Source organism: Balaenoptera borealis (assembly GCF_965194805.1).
Source record: "Balaenoptera borealis genome assembly, chromosome: 7".
Taxonomy (NCBI): domain Eukaryota; kingdom Metazoa; phylum Chordata; class Mammalia; order Artiodactyla; family Balaenopteridae; genus Balaenoptera; species Balaenoptera borealis.
The window spans coordinates 18,943,186-18,962,228 of NC_138864.1; the positions used below are offsets into that span (position 1 = coordinate 18,943,186).

The 19,043-nt window shown below is 44.1% G+C and overlaps 2 protein-coding genes across 3 annotated transcripts in view; one reads left to right on the plus strand and one right to left on the minus strand.

The window, feature by feature from the left end:
• EPDR1 (ependymin related 1) overlaps positions 1-3,681 on the minus strand; it is a 32,447-nt gene extending 28,766 nt beyond the window's left edge. The window contains exon 1 of one of the 2 annotated variants that reach the window (XR_014246868.1): positions 3,071-3,681. Coding sequence is in view for 1 of the 2 variants with exons in the window: in XM_082399913.1 (XP_082256039.1) it covers positions 3,071-3,369 (299 nt within the window). In the remaining variant the exon portion in view is untranslated. The remainder of the gene's footprint in view (positions 1-3,070) is intronic. The other variant, XM_082399913.1, reaches the window with a different exon arrangement.
• A 1,510-nt stretch (positions 3,682-5,191) lies between these two features.
• Positions 5,192-18,545, plus strand: SFRP4 (secreted frizzled related protein 4). The gene is made up of 6 exons (XM_082399887.1): positions 5,192-8,052; positions 9,365-9,445; positions 9,543-9,608; positions 11,550-11,748; positions 14,171-14,234; positions 16,191-18,545. The coding sequence occupies exons 1-6, from the start codon at positions 7,608-7,610 to the stop codon at positions 16,374-16,376; spliced, it is 1,041 nt and encodes a 346-aa protein (XP_082256013.1). The 5' UTR covers positions 5,192-7,607; the 3' UTR covers positions 16,377-18,545.
• Positions 18,546-19,043: the final 498 nt, after the last annotated feature.

The following is a 19,043-nucleotide window of genomic DNA, read 5'->3' on the forward strand; positions in this document are numbered from 1 at the left end:
TGAGCAGTACCCTCCAAGGCCCCGTGCAGAGGGGAGGGAGTCTGGACCAGCAGCAGTGGGGTAGCATAGAATCAGCGACAAGGCACCACTCTGGTGAAAATGATGCATCACTTTATCTTAGCCTGATTACGCTGGGCTGGCCTGTCTTATGCATGATGGAAAGCTCAACATTGAGCACACGGCCTAACCTAGAGCAGGCAATCATTAGACTCCATGAATTTGCTCCAACTCTTCGCTCACAACTTCCTGATTAGAATTTGGCTCTCCACATAGTTCTGCCTACAGGGAGAGAATGACCTAGTCAGATTTGAGAATTCTGGCCCCCATGCCAGCTGCAGCACTCACTGAAATATACAGTGTAACATTTTGAGCTTGTTTGCTCCTAGTCTGCTCCCAAAGGAAGGGCCCTTGAGTGTGCTGCCAGATCAACTGTCTGAGCCCACAGGGCTGGCAGGGAGTCTCTGGGCCATGGTACATTCACCAGGATGGCGATGACGGCCGTGGCCATGGGGATAGCTGCGGCCGCATGCTGAGCACCTTTTGTACTATGTGTCAGACCACTGCACTATGTGCTATTCATACTTGAACTCATTTCATCCCCACAACAAAGCAATACATTAGGCATTAGTAGTATTCCCATCTAGTAACTTACCCAAAGACCCACACTAGGAATCTGAATTCAGAGGCAGATTTATCTGACTCTAAAGCCTAATCCCTTACGTTGTGAAAATACTACCTTGGGGCGGGGGAGGGGGGGCGGCCATGAACCCTATCCTTGTCCTGGCCAAACTCCTCTGTGTCAGCGGTGTGCTCTGGGCCATCTCAGTCCACCTTCGACATGACTACTCATCAATACGCCACTACCGTACAAGGCTTCACAACAACGAACACAAAGAGTAGCGCTTGACCCTTTATCACAAGTGCAGAAAGCCAAACCCCATCTCAGCGAACAGCATCCCCATCTAATCATGCCATCAGTACTGTAAGCTTCAGAAGCCAAAAATGACTGTTCCCTCCCCCTCACCACCCTGCAGCATAGCGTCTAGTCATTTGCACCTCCTTCAATAAGCCTCTTCAATATCCTCAATACTTCCCTAATGCGTCCACTTCTCACCATCACCGTTGCCACTCCCCGTCTTTCACCTGGCTCTCTCTACAGACATCTCCTAGGTCATGTTTTGGCTTCTTCTCTTGTTTTTCTTTATTCTCAACCATACAACCAGTTTTCTTTATAAAATCCAATCACGGCATTCCACTGCTTAAATATCCTTCCCTGGGTCCCCAACCTCCCGCCATACTCCATGCTTCAGTCTAATAGTGATTGGCCTGGAGTTCTTGGAATATTCTCAGCCCTGCCTGTGGCAGGATGTCCTGGAATACACTGGCATCCCCCTGGACCAGTCTTCCCTCCATGCCTCGTTCCCTGTAATGGTCAGCTCGTCCGGGGGTTTTTGGGACTCGCTCCTGTCCCACCTCCTCCAGGAAACCTGGGTTAGGTGCCTGTCTGAGGTGGTCTCGTGCCCAGCTCATCCTTCACCCCACTGTATGGGAGTTCTTACTTACGTGACTCTACCCCCAGACCATGACCTCCCTGAAGCCCAGGACTCACTCTGATTGTACAAAATGCCTGACACGAAAAAATGCACGTTGAAAGAATGAATGAACGGACAAGAGCCTGTTACATCATAGATGTCAGAATCCACTCAGTTTCCTCAAGTCCCAGCTCTTGATCTTGAGAAAGCTGTCTAATCTCCGTCAACCCCAGATTCTCTGTCCGTAAACTGGAGATCATAAAACCTGCATTGTCAAGTTGTTGTGAGATTTAAACTAAATCATATGGTATGTGGAACGTCTTCAGCACCGTGCCTGGTACATAACAAGTACCCAAATGTTGGTTGTTGCTATTATTATTACAAAGACCTTCGACACTTGACAGAAAACATTCATGTTCTTGAAAGAGAACAGATACTCCCAGTCCACCACGATGACTCGGCTGCCCCAGGCCTCCTCAGCATCCATGGTTTACAGTCATCATGCACTATTTGGCATTCTCGAATATACTCCTTTGAAGGGTTCTGGCCCTTCCATACTGTCTTCAAGATGCCTAATACTTGGACAAATGCTTTTAGGTAAAATGATATCAAATTTGCCCCACATCTTACTGCCCACTGGAGCCTTAAACTATGGACATTCACATAGCACCTCCTAATGATGCAAATGCCATACGAAGAGGCCAGCATAACCCTGGGAAGAACACACACAGAGAAACAGCAACGGGGGGCAATTGACAGGTGGTGATCCCAAAATAGAAATCAGGTCTTAAAGAGGTCAGAAGCAAGCTGAGGTCTCAGAAAGAGAGTGTCCTTTGTCACACGAGATTCAGAAAGGTGAATGATCAGACCAGTGGTTAAAAAACATTGTAGCATAACCCCTCTGTGGAATATTGTGCAGCCATTAAAAATAGGTAGGGGCCAACTAATAAAATGGGAAATAAGAACACATAAGAGATCGTGTTGTATAAAAAAGATAGACATAGGATTTTTGATTACAGAATGTAAAACTTGCTTAAAAGAAAATTTAAGGGAGTAGACCGAAATGTTAATGGTTATGACACAGTGATGAGTTTATTTTTTTTAACTGATTCCACACACCTTTTGCGGTGTTGTCACATTCCTTTAAAATGTAAAAAAAAAAAAAAAAAAAAAAAAATCTGCCTGTCGTTCTCGCAGATGGCTCCTAGAAGAGCTGAGATAGTGCAGAAGACACGCCCTAGACTGAAGGGGGCACCAGAAGCCAGGAGGCTGACTCAGCAGCCTTTGAGCGTGGGCGAACCTGGGCCTGGAGCGCCCGGCCGGTCATTTCTTCACCGGCCACCGCCCCCCGGGGTCTCACTGAGTGCCCGCTAGCAGGCCGCCCGCGGTGGGCCCAGCCGCCACCCAGCCCCCGACTGTGTTGTCCCCAAGCGATCCTCTCGGCGAAGTTTGTTCTGGAGGGGAGGGAAGCGCCGCGAGCGGCTGCAAACCCCGCGACCTCGCCCTCCCCGGGCCCTGCGCCCCGGTGCCCCGCGTACCTCTTGCAGGGGATCAGCGCCTTCCTCTCGTCCAGCACCCTCACGCGTTGGTTGAGCCCGTCGTAGGAGAGCAGGGCGCGGCTGTAGCGCCCGGTGCTCTGCCGGTACAGCACCTGGCGCCCCTCCCACTGCTGCGGCGCCTGGCACGGGCGCTGAGCCCCCGGGGAGCCCCCGGCCGCGGGCCCCGGCGCCGCCGCCCCCAGGCCGCAGAGGCCGCCCAGCGCCCAGACCCAGAGGCCGCCCAGCAGCCAGGCGCCCAGGGCCCCCCGGGCCACGCGGAGGAGAGTGCGTCCCGGCATCGCCGTCCGCCGCGCCCGCCGCCCCCCCCGAGCCCCAGCCCGAGCCCGAGGGGGCGCTGAGCAGCCCGAGAGAAGCGCGGCGCGGAGCTCTCTCGCCGTGTGCCCGAGTGCGGTCTGGGCCAAGTTGCTGCGGGTCCCGGCGGCGGCCCCTACAGCTCTGGGGATGAGGACGCGCAAGGCCTGGGAGCCGGGCCCTGGGCCCTGTGGAAGCTCCGGTGAATCGTGCGGGAGCTATCTGTGCCTGGGCCGCTGCCCGCTGCAGCTTCTGTTTTCACTTGCTCTCTGCTGCCAACAGGAAATGCAGTGGCAGTGGTGCCACTAGCATCCTGACGGGCATCCGTGTTCTAAAGGGGGGCGGGGGGGAGCGATGAGAAGGGAAATGTTTCTCTGCTAACTTGAGTATTCAACGGGTAACCAACTCTGGGGGACGAACTCGAGGTCAAGGTCGGGAAAGCAGGGCCTCAGCACTTGCTGTGCCGCAGGTACCCTGTCCCTTTATCAAAATTGCCACCTGCTAATTCCAAATTAAAAATGGAAAAAAGGGTTCCTTCCTGAAGAAATGACACCAGTCGTTTATCATGGCCGTTTGGCAGCCCCCCACTCCCTGTATAGAGCCTGGGGGACTAGAAAATAGGCCCTTGCTCTTGGGCTGAGGACTCAGGGACATGCCTGCAGGCCACATTTGCAGTGAGCCTGCTCCACTCACTCATCACTTGACGATACCACAAGCCTAGAGGTTTGCGTGTCTGGGAGTTTAGGATCATCAGGAAGAGAGTTAATTGGGTTGGTGTAATGTTAGGATCTATAGTATGGAATCAAGAAAAAAGAAAGCAACTGTTTAAAAACAAAAAACAAAGCCTTGCTTTCCAAGTTTATAGAGTCTTTTCGCTAGATCTGCCTTTCAGGGTTGAAGAAGCATGAGGCAGGTGAAAGTGGGAGAGAGCGTTCCTGTATGAGAGACAGATGTGGCGACAAGAGGAAATGAGTGTGATGTTTGGGCTCAAGTATGAAGCAGAGGGTAGTCCGGAGCCAGATCACTCAAGGCCTTGAAAACCATTTTAAGGGTTAGTTATTAATACCGGGGTTGTTGGCGCCATCCATAAATGTAGAGCTAGGGAGCGCATCATCAGGGATATGCCTTAGGAAGCTCCCCCAGGTCAGTGTGGAGAATGGCAGGGCAAGGCAGAGGGCAGAGAGAAGAAGGAAGATACTGTTGCAATCCAGACAAGAGCTAGTGTCCGAGCTACGGCCATGGTTGTAGAAGTGCAGAGGGTGGAAGGGTTGGGAACAAGAGAGAAGGATTTAGACTCAGAGGAAGAGGTTTCTGGTTTGGACCACTGGGAGTTCAGCCCTGAGTGAGAGCAGATAAATTCAGTTTAGGGTTGGCTGATTTTGAGATGACTGTGGGATATACAGGTGGAAATTCCCAGGGGACAGTTGGATAAACACTTCCAGAGACCAGCAGGCCTAGAGGTCTGGATGCGGAAGCCATTGACATCTAGGTGGTCCCTGAAGCCAGAGAGGAGAGTAGAACAGTGGTTTTCCACCCAGGGCAACTTTGTCCCCCAGGGGGCAGTTGGCAATATCTAGAGACCTTGTTGATTATCACAGTGGGGTAGGGGGTAAGCTGCCCCTGGCATCTAGTGGGAGGAGACCAGAGATACTACTAAACTTCCCACAATGTGCAGGACAGCCCCCAGCACCACCACCACTCACCCAGTAAAGAATTATCCAGCCCCACCGTCAACAGTGCCAAGGTTGAGCCAACCTGGAGCAGCAGGGAGTGTAGAGAGTGAGAAGGCGGCTGAGGATGGAGCCCTAGAGAACCCCAGACATTGAAAGGATGGGCAGAGAAACAGGCCCTGGAGGAGACTGAAAAGGAGCTACCAGAGAGAAGCCACTGACCAGGGGATCTTCCCCATTTACGTGAACTTTTGGCAAATCAATGTCAAGTATGAGGTAATGGATTGAGTGCCAAAGCCGGGCAAGAAGATGGAGGCTGGTTGACAGACTCTCCGGATGCATCCCTCAACACTGCCACCCTCTCCTAGAAACGCTAAGGCCAGACTACCAGCAGACCTAACGGGATAAGCAAAGAGCTTTATGGAGAAGGGTTCTTAACTTCTCCTCTCCCTTTCTTAAAGGACATGCCATCTGCGAACATCAGGGAAGCACCTGAAATGTCGCGATTTGGTACTTGCATAGCTAAACTAATGCAGCAGGTTCAAACTGGCTGCAGAAGTTTGAGTCCTCCCCAGGTTTTCCCTCCTCATCTAACTCCAGGAAAAGGACACGGAGTCCAGCTCTTTCTCAAAACTGTATCTTCTTCCCTGGTAGGAACTTGGGCTGAAAATCTTTTTCACTAAGCCAGGCATTTATACCTATTGGAGTTTACTGCTGAAAATGGCTTGAGATCTCATCTGGGCTATCCCCCTCGCTTGATGTTTCACTAGCCTGCGCTGGCATTTTTGAAGCTTGAGATCTGTTCTACCGAAAACTGGAATACCTCTCTAGATTGGCCTGCCTGTATTTGGTCACCCCGGCCTTCCCACAAAATAGAATTGGACTCCTTGGGTGAATCCTGAAATGTATTTATCTCATTTACCCTTTCAACCTACTGTGTTTGATTCATGTTCCTGGGGGAAAAAAAAATAAGATCATGCATTTAAAGCACTACCCCGAGCTCATTGTACATGCTCAGTAAATGTCAGTTGTGCTTTTCCTTTCTTGGGCTATTTTAATCCCCAGTCCTGATCAGGGTCAAAACTAAACTAACTTTGTGGATCTAAGCTTTAGAGACAAAAAAATCTGTCTGCCTCAAGTTCAGATTTCCAATTAAACCATGTTTTTAAAGATTAACATTCAGATAACATGTTTTCATATTCTAATGCCCTAAGAAAATATCATATACCAGAAATCTTACTGCCTGAAGATTGATGTACACTTGGAACAATAAAGCCTCCCTTTTCTGTGGATAGCTGAGCCAGCAGTGGATTCTACTACCTCTTTCTAATAAAAATAAAAGAGAAAACAAAACATACATCATTGTTCTCCATGGTACACAGCTTCTTTCTTCATTTAAGTAACAGTTTCCAAGCAAATCAAAAATCAAGATGTTAGACTGCTGGGTTGGAAATCACTTGGCATGAAGGAGGGAAAAAAAATCTTTCAAATTGTGGTATCCAAAGTCTTCTTTGTTTTCTGCTTTCATTCACGTTGGAGAGAAGAATAGGGAGTCAGGAGAAGGAAAAGGGGATGTTGGTGGATGGAAGACATTCTCAAACTGGAAGATGCTATTGCACCTTCTGGCAGTTCTGTTTCTGGAGCAGGTACAGATCAGAGGCCATTCTGGAAAAACTTGAGCCCAAAGTAACGTCTACTAGCCACAACAATAACAACAAAAACAAATTCCATACAACTCGTGGCTGGGACGGGGTGGTTTGTTTATATAATGTGTCCTTTCCTTTCCAACTGCACTCTCCCCCCACACACAATAGTCTCACCGCTCAGCAATTCTCATGCCCCCTACTGGAGAAAGCAGGTATGTTTCAGAGTTAAAGAGCAGCGAAGTTCCCATTTCCCTCCAACTCTACAGTTGGGGAACCCATAAGGCAGAGGGCGCAAAGTTCAGCTTTGACTCGAAAGGCGGTCCCTCCCTTTCTTGAAATCCTCTCTTGCACCTTCTTGGATCCGGTGTCCAAAACGACTGCCAGAGGCTCTTTTTCTTGGTCTGGAGAAAAAGGACTGGCTAGACTAAAAAGGACGGACTTTGGGGGAATGCAGGATTACAGCCCTGGGCTGCGGCCCGGAGGAGATGATGTCACCACTTCTGCAGGAGAGGGCCGAGGGTGGGGCGGCCGAGGGGGAGCCCGCGCCGCGCCTGCAGCTGCCAAGGGAGCGTTCTCGAGCCCACGTCAGGGGAGGTGGCGGGATAAATAGGTCCCGCAATGGCCGGGGCTGGCTGCGCTCGGAGCTGCCGGGCCGGGGACTGGAGCTACCAGGGCGGGTTCACGCCCCGGAGGCTGAGGGCTGGTGCTGCTGTGCTGCGCGCGCCGGACGGCGGATACTCCCAGGCGGCCCCCGCGGCCCAGCGTTGCTGCCCACGGGAGTTTGGGACGAGCACATCCCCTGTGCCCTAAAGGACTTCCTCCTTCGGGAAGGGAGAGAGAAAGACTAGGGGGACGGGGAGAGAAGGGCCCATTCTGCCTGTCGGGGTGGCGGCGCGGGAGAGCAGTGCCATGCTCCTCTCCATCCTGACCGCGCTCTGCCTGTGGCTGCGCCTGGCGCTGGGCGTGCGCGGCGCGCCGTGCGAGGCGGTGCGCATCCCCATGTGCAGGCACATGCCCTGGAACATCACGCGGATGCCCAACCACCTGCACCACAGCACGCAGGAGAACGCCATCCTGGCCATCGAGCAGTACGAGGAGCTGGTGGACGTGAACTGCAGCGCCGTGCTGCGCTTCTTCCTCTGCGCCATGTACGCGCCCATCTGCACCCTGGAGTTCCTGCACGACCCCATCAAGCCGTGCAAGTCGGTGTGCCAGCGCGCGCGTGACGACTGCGAGCCCCTCATGAAGATGTACAACCACAGCTGGCCCGAGAGCCTGGCCTGCGACGAGCTGCCCGTCTACGACCGGGGCGTGTGCATCTCGCCCGAGGCCATCGTCACTGACCTCCCGGAGGGTGAGGCCCGGGGAAGGACCGAGGGGGGTGAGGAGGCACCCTGGGCTGTCGCTGCCACGTGAGAACCCGACGGCCACACCTACAGCTGCCAGCGGGTGGTCGAGCAGCCCCGCATTCCACTTAGGAGAGCTGGAGGAGGTGGGAAGGGCTGTGACTTGACTTCGGGAAAAGTCTGCTTTCTCTACTGGAGTTTTGGCAGCTAAGGAGCACCATGTCCCATAAGGAGGGGTGGGTGACTTTGCTTAGATAGGGGACCATTGGGGACATTTTCGTTTATAGTAATAAAATAAAATAGTAGCAGTAGTAAACAAGTATATAGGGTTTAAGGTGGATCTGAGCCAGCTTTAGGTACTTCACGTGTATCATTTAATTATTAAAATATTCCCACCAGGATTCTTCATTTAATGTTAGCTCTTGAAAGCTCTTCTGAAAAAACGGTACTAGTTCTCACTCCCCACCAGGAGTGCAGTTTGTAAATTTAGTTGCCCTGGAAAACTGTGACGTCTGTTTCTTAGTCTTTGACCCAGAGCCAACCTCTGTGGCATCTTAGTCAACTCGAGCTCAACCACCACTTCCTTCTTTTCTCTTTGGTCTTTTTTCCTGCTTTTCTAGGAAGAAGGAGCAGATTTAAATCCACTTCTTGAAATAAAACCTAAGTATATTTTTGCCTCCTTTTATGCCTGACACAGGTTGCTGCACATTTAAAGAAACTATGGTGTTGCTTTAGTGTAGTTTCTGAAGTTATATCTCAGAGCATTGCCCAAAACGTGGAGGAGAAGAAGTAAAGTGAAGAGGAAAAATCGAAACTCCTCTCTAATTCAGAGTTTTAGAAAAAACATATTCATTGCTTAAATTATAGAAATGATACAGGGCTATGCTTGTTTGGGGTACCTATGGACTGTTTCTGCAAAATGTGAGGTGGGGATTTGGAAATATTTGGGTTATTCTGATTAGTGTAAACTGTCAACTTGAAAAATCAACATTTTAAAATAGATTTGGGATGGAATGATGTAATTTATCCAGGTTGACTGTATGTATCAGCCAGTTTAAATGGATGTGCCTTCACATCAATTTGTTCTGGATAAGCAGTCCCAGCCAAAAGTCTTCTTTCCTAAGCCCAGAGAGTCTATATGAAAGAAGTAGTTGACAATCACGTACAATTTTTACCATTCAGGATTTGTGTGTGTGTGTGTGTGTGTGTGTGTGTGCGCGCGCGCGCTGCTGTGTTAGTGTCTGCAGATGATTCCTTATTCCAGCTGGGTGAACAGACCAAATCACTGACCACACCCATGTGGCCCTGTGTGTGTTTCAGATGTTAAGTGGATAGACATCACTCCAGACATGATGGTACAGGAAAGGCCTCTTGACATTGACTGTAAACGCCTAAGCCCTGGTGAGTTCTTTATCCTCAAGCCTCCCTCTCTTTCTTCTCCCCAGAGCGATTTCTGAATCTTTTTTTCAATTTTTGGTCTCTCTTTTGTCTTCTTTAGACCGGTGCAAGTGCAAAAAGGTGAAGCCGACCCTGGCGACGTATCTGAGCAAAAACTACAGTTACGGTAAATCATCTGCTGAAACCATTGGGTTGGGGACTTGGCACATGACAAAGCCAGGTCTGCTAGTCATGAAGTGAAGAAAAGGGATTTTTCTCATTAATCATGTGGGTTCTAGGTGGCACAATAACAACTGTAAAAACGTCTTGCTTTTCTGGGTAAACCAAGTAAAAACCAAGTAAATTACCCGGGTGAGAAGAGTGGTGTGGATCAGTGTGACTCCTGATCCCACTTCCTGGTGAGAAGTGCTGTCAGCCGGGATAGCACCTCACTTTCCTCAAGATCTCACTGCTGCAGGAAGGATGGGTGAGAATCCATGGATTTGACCTGAGGCCCAGAGACCCAGTAATTAAGATCTGCACGTGTATCTTTTACCTATAAATAGCTACAAATATTAAACACCTTAAAGAAATTGTGGGAATACGTTAATCACAAGATCCTATGGCTGTTAAGTATTGGCATAGCTTAAATGCCCTCTTCTCTTATTTGAAAGACCCAGACAGCACTTTCTTCAGAGAATAAGTCAATCATACTACTTTGAATGTTTTCAGCAAATTTAATTCTGCTATCATCATTTGAAAGTAAATTTAATTAAAAATGTGTTCCTTTAAAATATCTTTTTGGGCTATTTTCTGGGGTTTTTTTTTTTTTGCATTTCTTAAATTATTTCTATTGAAATAACAGAAACCGGGGAAAACTGTTCATTTTATTTGCTAACTTAGCTTTCCATATTTCAAACTGAAATTTTATATCATAAGAACCTTTATATTATACAACCCACGTAAAAGCAGGAAGATCATGGCACTGTAAAAGTCTGAAAAAATAACCTCTTATTTAGGTTGTCGGATTTTAGAATCACACATAGCCGAAGTGCATAATTCAACCAAAAAAAAAAAGTACACTATCTTTTCTAGTAGCTTTTTGTTGTTGTTATTTTAAACCTGTTCTATGTAGATATCATCTTAATCTGATCCACGAAGTCCCTCATCTGACACTATCCAGCCTTAGTTACTTAGTTGTCCTGTCTCAGTTTCACTGTCATGCTGTTCTCTGGGGCATCATTGCCTCAGAACCACTTTGATGATGAAACCATTTTCTATTTACATTCCTTAGCTCCTTCATAAACCAGCTTCCTAGGATGGAATCCAAGACAGAGCCACCCTCGGCTGATTACAACTCCACTAGAGGCAGTAATAGCAAGGGACCAAAAGAGTCAGAATTGAAAGCAGGATCAGAGACAGTGATATTACCAGCCATCTGTAATAACAGTTCTACCTCTACCCACCATGGACCCTGCTTGGGCAGTTTGGGAAATTAAAGGATTGAGAACAGTAGTCTTCAGAGACTCCTTCCGGTGCAAAAATGGTATGACTGTAATAACTTCCTCTGCAGCAGAGCGAGTTCAAGCAGCAGATGGCGTGATGGAACCATACAAACTTTCAGGTGGCTTCTGAATCTGAGAATATATGATTCTCACTTAAAATCATTACAAGACCAAGTAGAAGCAAGTATGGTTTCTATAAAATTTTATCCACATTCTATGTAACTAAATTTCCTCATATGTTTCTGGCCCCCCAAAAACCCCTAATCATAGAATTATAGAAATTTAGGGCTGAGAAGGATCCATGGGATTCTCTATTCAAACCCTCTCTGTGGCCCAATGTGGAGCAGTCACTGACCCAAAGACAGATCCCAGACTAAGCCTGCTTGTGAATTTACTTTTCCATCTTGCAGCATGATTCAGAACTTTAAAGACGTTGTTGACAATATGCGAGGCCTTACATTTAGCACATGATTGTGTGGGCTTTTTTGCCTGCGTTCGGGCAGCTTGGACATGACCATAATTACAGGAGTGATTCTTTAAGAGAGACTCAGGAGTTGGCAGGAATAAACCATCCATATTTTTCTCCAAAGCTTCAGTAACACATATCGATTTTTCAATTGCAGTCATTCATGCCAAAATAAAAGCTGTGCAGAGGAGTGGCTGTAATGAAGTAACTACAGTGGTGGATGTGAAAGAGATCTTCAAGTCCTCATCACCCATCCCTCGAACTCAAGTCCCACTCATTACGAATTCTTCCTGCCAGTGTCCTCACATCCTGCCCCACCAAGACGTTCTCATCATGTGTTATGAGTGGCGCTCACGGTAGGCACAGAGGGGCAGAAAAAAATTACACACTGCCTAGGAAAAACATAAAATTCCACTTAATCATGGTTTAAAAAGAAAAAAAAAAACACGGCGCTAGCTTTTTGAAAAATCAGTTTTAATAGATGCCTTGGTTAGGATATCGTATCTCCTAAATATCGATTAATTCTTCATAGAATTAAGGAAAAATGGAAATATGAGTATTTGAATGGACTCTTTAAAAATCAATTTCAGAATTCATTACCTGATTTCAAAAACTTATAGACAAATATATTACTTGGAGTAAAACCAATTCTTTTCAAATCAATCTTAGTGTGGCAAATACTGAATTTTTTTAAGGTCTCTTTAATAACTTACAAATCAAAGAAAAATGGCCATTTGAGACTATACTTCCACACATTTTCTTTACACTGAATTTACTACATTTGTTGGTTGGAGTGTTACGTACACACACATGTACACACCCGTGCACACTCATACACATCTATTACACGCGTATCTCTAGCTGAAGGTGTGTCTCCCCACACATCTTTCCTTAGCATCTTTTTATTTATCCTTATAATATAAAAAGTCCTTACAATATAAAAATCAAACACTTCAGTGCAGGTTCCAGACTGAGTCCCATAACTTGCTGCAATCTATTTCTCCAGCAGAACTACTCATTTTTATATAAAAAGTCTTCCCTTTGATTCTCTGCCATTAATAATGCTCACCTGTTTCTTTTGGATACAGCTCAAGATTCTATTTCTCAAAAAAACAAAAACAAAAAAAAAACCTTTTGAAACTGACTTCACTTGAATACTTTCTTGTTCTGGAGTCTATCAGTACTTAGTACCATCTTCAAAATTCCTTGCGTTCTTGATTTTAAAGCTGTTTTGCTGCTTGTATCTTGTCTTTCTAAAGACATTGAGTGAATGAATGTTTAATGAATATTTCTGGGCTGGTCTCTTGTATGGCTTTTGCATCCGCTCCAGTACTAGAAGCAGTTCTGGGGATGTGCTGGGTCGCTGCACAGGTGAATGGGTTATACATGAGTTAAATAGCAGCCTTTGTGTCATTTTCCCTTTAATTTATAGACAGTGTAATTCTGATCAAAATCCTAGTTTTTAAAAAAAAATTTTATGGATGATGAGATATTTATGTCTTCACAAATAATGCTAATGGTCATTTGGAAGAATAAACTGGTAGGGGCATGTAAAGGAGGTTCTGAATATAAGAGGGATGAGAGGAAATGTGCCTTATGAGACAAGCAAGACTAGTATAAAGCTAGTTCAAACCATGCGGAGCAACAGTAGATGTGTAGATAAATAAAGCAGAGGAAAAAGTCTTGCAACAGATTATAATTCATACAAGAACTTGTATCATGAAGGAAATATGGCAAATCAATAGAAATGAAACTCTTATTTACTAAATGTTGCAGACAGCTTTACTTGGAAAAATAGTATGCATTTTCACTTTGTCCTCTAAAATAAATTTCAAATGGGTTAAAGAGGTAAATACTTTAAAAACCTAATCAAAAAGGATAAAGTTCAGTAAATAAATGTGTGCTATCTGAAAAGCAAAGTGGTTTGTAAACATAAGAGTAATGTAAGAAATTACGAGGGAAAATGTCAATGCACATATTTGATGACACTATTGTGTACATAAAAATCAAAAATAAAAAGAGAAAGACAAAAAGTACTTGCAACAGGTATGACAAAAGAATAGTAATCTTACTCTATAAAAAGTTCATATAAATTAATATTTAAAACATTAAAGCTACAATATAGAAATACGCATACATCTGTAAATCTATACAAAGTTGCAGAAGAAGTACAAATAGTAAATAAGCATTAAAATATTTATCTCCTAATTCTGCAACCCAAATAAAAACAAGATTCCATTTTTACCTAGTCTTAGTGTTGGTGAATTAAATGAAAGTTCAGCCGTTTTGAAAATAATTTAGCACTATGCATTGAAAACCTTAAGAAAAAAATACATACTCTGACCCAGATTTCTACTTTTGGAAATCTACCTTAAGGATATAACTAGCCAGTGCACACTAGCGATATTCAATGCAATGCTAATAATAATAGCTAAGCAAAAGAAGAGGTTCGACAGTAGAGAAATAGTTAAATATATTATGGTTATCCATAGTTATAATTTATATGGTTATGAAAGTTATATTTTTTGAATTATTCAATTATATCAGAAAATGCATATAATGCTAAAAGGAAATATACAGTGTGATCTAAATATACAGTGTGATCTAAAAATACATATAGGTACAAGGAAGAATGAAATGAAATATCAATAAAATATAAACGGGGAATTATGGGGTTAACAGTTAGTGAAGAATTTTGTTTTTTACAATTTTTTGTATTTTTGAACTTCTTACTTTCATAATAAGTATTGCTTATTAAGATAAATTACTTTTTTTCAGGATGATGCTTCTTGAAAATTGTTTAGTTGAAAAATGGAGAGATCAACTTAGTAAAAGATCCATAGTAAGTATAATTAGCAATAATAGGAATATGGATTTGAATGCATGTAAAGAAATTCTATAGAATTTGGGAATTCTTCACATTCTTTCATCTCCAGGCTATCATAGGAGCCAACAATAGCAGCAGTATTTGTCTTTTGAATAGGCAGTTAAGAGAATAATTTTTCTCACTTGGAGTTTCAATCATAAATTTCTCTTTAGCTTCAAAGGTGATTTGGTTGCATTCAATACTGATCTACCGGTTATTTCCAGACTAAATTCGTTTTTTGATTGTTTCAGCAAACAGTCAAGTACTCTAACAGAATTAATATCCAGTGGGATTAATACAGACATACACATGTAGGGGTGTGAATACCTAGTTTTAAAAATCACCCTATCACTCTATAAAGCAGAATCTTTCCCTGTATTTAAAATAATTTTAAGACTTTTGTCAAAATAAATCATGTACACAAAGTAATACTTTTGTGGCCAAACCCATAATTTTAGTAGTAACATCATAGAAATATTGGCACCTCAGAGGAGTTAGAATAATTTTTTGCCCAGAGATGTGAAATCATTGCAGAACTAAATAAATCAGGTCATTGGTGTGGAATTTTTAAAGCATCCCTTCTCCTGAAAATATGTTTAGATATATGCAGGAGAATTTGTGTTTCCACGTTCACAAAAGATACTGCTGCTGCCTGTGTTCTCTTAGTTTGCAGGTATAAAAATTCCTGGGCAAGGGGAGAGTGTATATTAATACTGAGTTTTGGAGAAGGTAGTTTCAACACAGCCTCTCCTACTGAGTGCATTTCTGAATAACAGACCCAAACCCTGCTCTTGCATCTGAGCTAAACATTCATGAGCTGTTCAGGAGCACGCTTGGTCTTACTGGACAGAAAATTCTAGCAAGATTGTTTATCTGGTTCCCAAAACTGCAGTAGATTAGATGATTCAATCTAGAAGGCAAGGCTACCATAAAAACCTGACATTGTTGAGAGGAAAGAAAGCTTTCAAGAATCATAGCTGTTTGGGTCATTCACATTGACAGCAAATACCCCAATTTAAGAATATGAAAATATAGTCATGTAATAACAACATACAGTAATGAATTTATTATTTTAGAACAGACTAGAGTTGTGCCCTAGGAGGGGGGGGGGACAGTGTTTTTCATTCATTTCACTGTATTTCCACTGCCTGGCCTATGGTCATGTTCAAATATTTTGCTAATTGAAATGTACTCTAACAAAGTAGGGACTTATGTGTTATAATGAAAAGTAATGTCTATTCAAGTGGACTCACTTTTTCATTTTTTTCTTACACATTTTCATATTTAAAGAGTAAATCCTTTTCTATCACGGAGACTTGAATATCTAGAATGACTCATTTCTCATTGGCTCTGGGTAGCTAACACTTGAGTGGATTACTGGATGTGGGTGGAACTTCTACCTTCCTTTGGATGTAAGAGAGTTAGGTGAACCCATAAGTGTGATAAGAAACTCTGACTTTCTAGTGAAGCTGGAAAATTTTCTGCTTTTAGCCTTGGTAAAGCATTTTTAGAAGGCTTTGCTATATAGGAAAGTTGCATTAGAGGGCCTATGGGAAAAATTGCATGAGCTAGGGCCTTGGGCTCTGGAGTCAGACTGGTGGATTTGAATTCCAGCTCTGACATTTGTCGGCTGTGTGACTTTCTGCGAATAACATCACTGTGCTTGTTTCCGGGTCACGACAGTGGTGTCCACCTAGAAGGGCTGTTGTTTCAACGAAACGATTGCTTGTCAAGATGTCACCATATACTCAGCACTTTCCAAAGCATCTGCTACAGGATACATGCTCACCATCGTAGGGTAGCGTAGCTATTATAATCTTGGATGTCTTGATGAATATAGTACAGTGAAAATCTGCATTATTTTGGTTATTAGTTTAAGAGCATAAAGGGGTGAGATGTACTTGACAGTCATGTGTACACGTTGCCTCCCAGCAGTGGGAAGAGCGGCTGCAGGAACAGCAGAGGACAATCCAGGACAAGAAGCGTACAGCGGGGCGCACCAGTCGCAGCAACGCCCCGAAACCCAAGGGGAAGCCGCCTGCTCCCAAGCCAGCCAGCCCCAAGAAGAACATTAAAGCTAGGAGTGCTCCAAAGAGAACAAACCCCAAACAAGTGTGAGCTAGCTGCTTTCCAAAACGGGGACTTCCTCTCAGGGTGAGGCCAGGCATTACCCAGGCAGCCTGTAGAAGGCCATACACCCCTTGCCTTAACAACTGCAGTCCTTCTCATAGACACATCTTGCAGCATTTTTCTTAATGATATGCTTCAATTTTTCTTTTTAAGTCACTACAAGCCATAGTGGTAGGTATGCGTTTTGGTATGGAAGGTATATGAAAGCTGGTCGAAAGAGCTTATTGAGTTGAGAATAAACCGTGTGCATACTCCGTGGGAGCTCCACGTGGGGAAAGATGCTTTTGTTCTTACGATTTGACCTAATATGTGCATTGTAAAATAAATGCCATATTACAAACAAAACACCCAATTTTTTTTAACGATATGTTTTATTTCAGTTGGTTGTTAGGATGTTAGTGATTTTTTAAAATGTGATTGAAAATGTGATGCTTCTAAGGAGGAAATCAAGAGGAATGAATGTCTAAAAGATCTTATGTGTTTACTGTTTGCAGAAGAATTTTTGTGATGAAAGGGGATTTTTGAACAATCTAGAAAAGTAGAATGTGGAAAATTGTAATGAGTTTGGTTTTTGGTTTTTTGTTTTTACAGAGAAGCCTTTCTGCTCTGTTTTTAGCTAGAAGCTCTAACAACGAAAACAATAGTATTGTTAAATAAATAAAAGGGAAAGGCAGACAGACAAAGTCTGGATCCTTGTTTACTAGTTACCATGCCATGGTGGAGATGCTCTGATTTTATATGCACAATGTTTATCAGTTCCCTTTAAGTAGCACCAGAAACAGTTTGTTTCTCCTCTTATGATTTAGGTACCAGTCAGTCAACCCCAAGCATCTTACACACGTGGGTGTGGTGCTCATCTCACTTCCCAGGACATCCCAGGTATCTTGATGCCCAGTCTCTCTGCTAATTGCCGGTGCCCCCAAGGGTGCCTTGGGTCTGAGGTGGGAGGGTCAGGATCCAAAGCCCCGGGTCCTCAGCCTGCTATGGCACCCTTGCCACACACCAGCTCTGCACTTGGAAAAAGCAACTGTAATCACTTGTTCATCCAGCATTCAAGAACGTAGAGGAACAATCTGAAAGGTTAAGAGTAAAATCTCCTTTAGATGTACCATTGTCCCTGCTTCTCAGAGAAGGGGTAAGTTACATGTTGCATTCACACACGATTTTTTAATTTCATCTCTGTAGCCATTAGGACACAGAAGTGAGGTGTGTGGGTAAGCCAGGGGAAAATGGAGAAATAGGGTTAATGAGGATGCTGGCAAGGGCACCCATCTCCTCCTGAAAGTGTAACTTCACCTGCATCGCTACCCCAGGGCAGCAGAGTTGAAGGAATCCAATAGATCCACCCACACAGGGGTATCAATAAAATACTCCGTGTGTGTTTCTGTATAAAAGCCAAACCGCTTTGGCCCTTAAGGAAAGCCAGACAGGTGTTTAGCGTAGCATCTAAGGAAACCTAGGAAAGGCCATGAAAAGGCATTGGTACCCTAGTTTACCTCCTTAGCATAGTAGGAATCTGGGGAGGGGGGGCGCGGGGAGGCGAGTTACAACTCTCAACGGAAATGAAGAAAAAACGCTTCTGTAAAACTTTTTTTTTAAAGTGCAAAACGACATAAGAGTTTGGAGATGACTTTACAAACTTAAACACTGTTTCCTTTGAATATTTAACTGAAATCATATACTGCATATCACACAAAAACGTAATTAGGCACATTTATTAGTTTGATTAATTGATAAAAGATCAACGAGGCCACTGTTTGGTTATTTATTATAAAAGAGTTGAAAATGAACAGCAGCCCACACTGAGAGTAACATAACAAGTGTGGAAGTGGCTTTTGTGTGAGAGCCACGAATTTATTTTTCTCCCTTAAAATATTTTCTCCACCTAGATACATATGAGAGGTAAATATAAATATATGGAGAGGAAGGCTGTGGTACTATCTCTGAAATAGGTATTATTCGAGAGTTGGGTTACTTTAATCAGAAAAAAATAACAATTTTGCAATATGTTCATCAACAAATTTCATAATTGAGGACAACTAGAGGCATTTATTTTTAAAAATACTTTTGCTGGCCTTTCAATAATACAGTAACTATGTATTTTCTATAAAGCATTCAATAAATGCATAAAATAAAAATAATGGAATTAAAATCCTATCTAATCCACTCACCACTCTGCAGAGATAATCACTGTTAGTATTTTGGTATATAATTTTCCAGGTGTTTCCTCTGCATTTATATAAATACTCGCTCTGTACATCCATTCTTTTCCCAAGTTCTTGTATCATCTTTACGATTGTTACTCTGAACCCTTTCTCGGGTAGATTGCCTATCTCCACGTCACTTAGTTGTTCTTCTGGGGTTTTATGATAAGTTCCTTTGGAACATATTCCCCTCATTTTGTCTAAATTTCTATTTCTATTTTTATGTATGTGGAAGGTTAGTTATGTTTCTTGACCTTGGAGAAGTGGCCCTCTGTCAGGGACGTCCTACGTATCCCAGCAAGGACACTCCCCTCTTGTCGCCCAAGGTTCAGGGACCAGCTGGTCCCAGGGTAGGTTCTGATGTGCGTTTTCAGACTCGATTCCGCAGGCTGCTGGATCATGGCTTCTTCGCTTCTGATGTCTGCCGCCTGCTTGTCTAAGTGGCTGGCGC

Coding starts and splice junctions, on each gene's coding strand:
- SFRP4 (XM_082399887.1), top strand. CDS start 7,608: ATGCTCCTCTCCATCCTGACCGCGCTCTGCCTGTGGCTGCGCCTGGCG. Junction 9,446..9,542: donor CTGTAAACGCCTAAGCCCTG/GTGAGTTCTTTA, acceptor TGTCTTCTTTAG/ACCGGTGCAAGTGCAAAAAG. Junction 9,609..11,549: donor GAGCAAAAACTACAGTTACG/GTAAATCATCTG, acceptor TTTCAATTGCAG/TCATTCATGCCAAAATAAAA.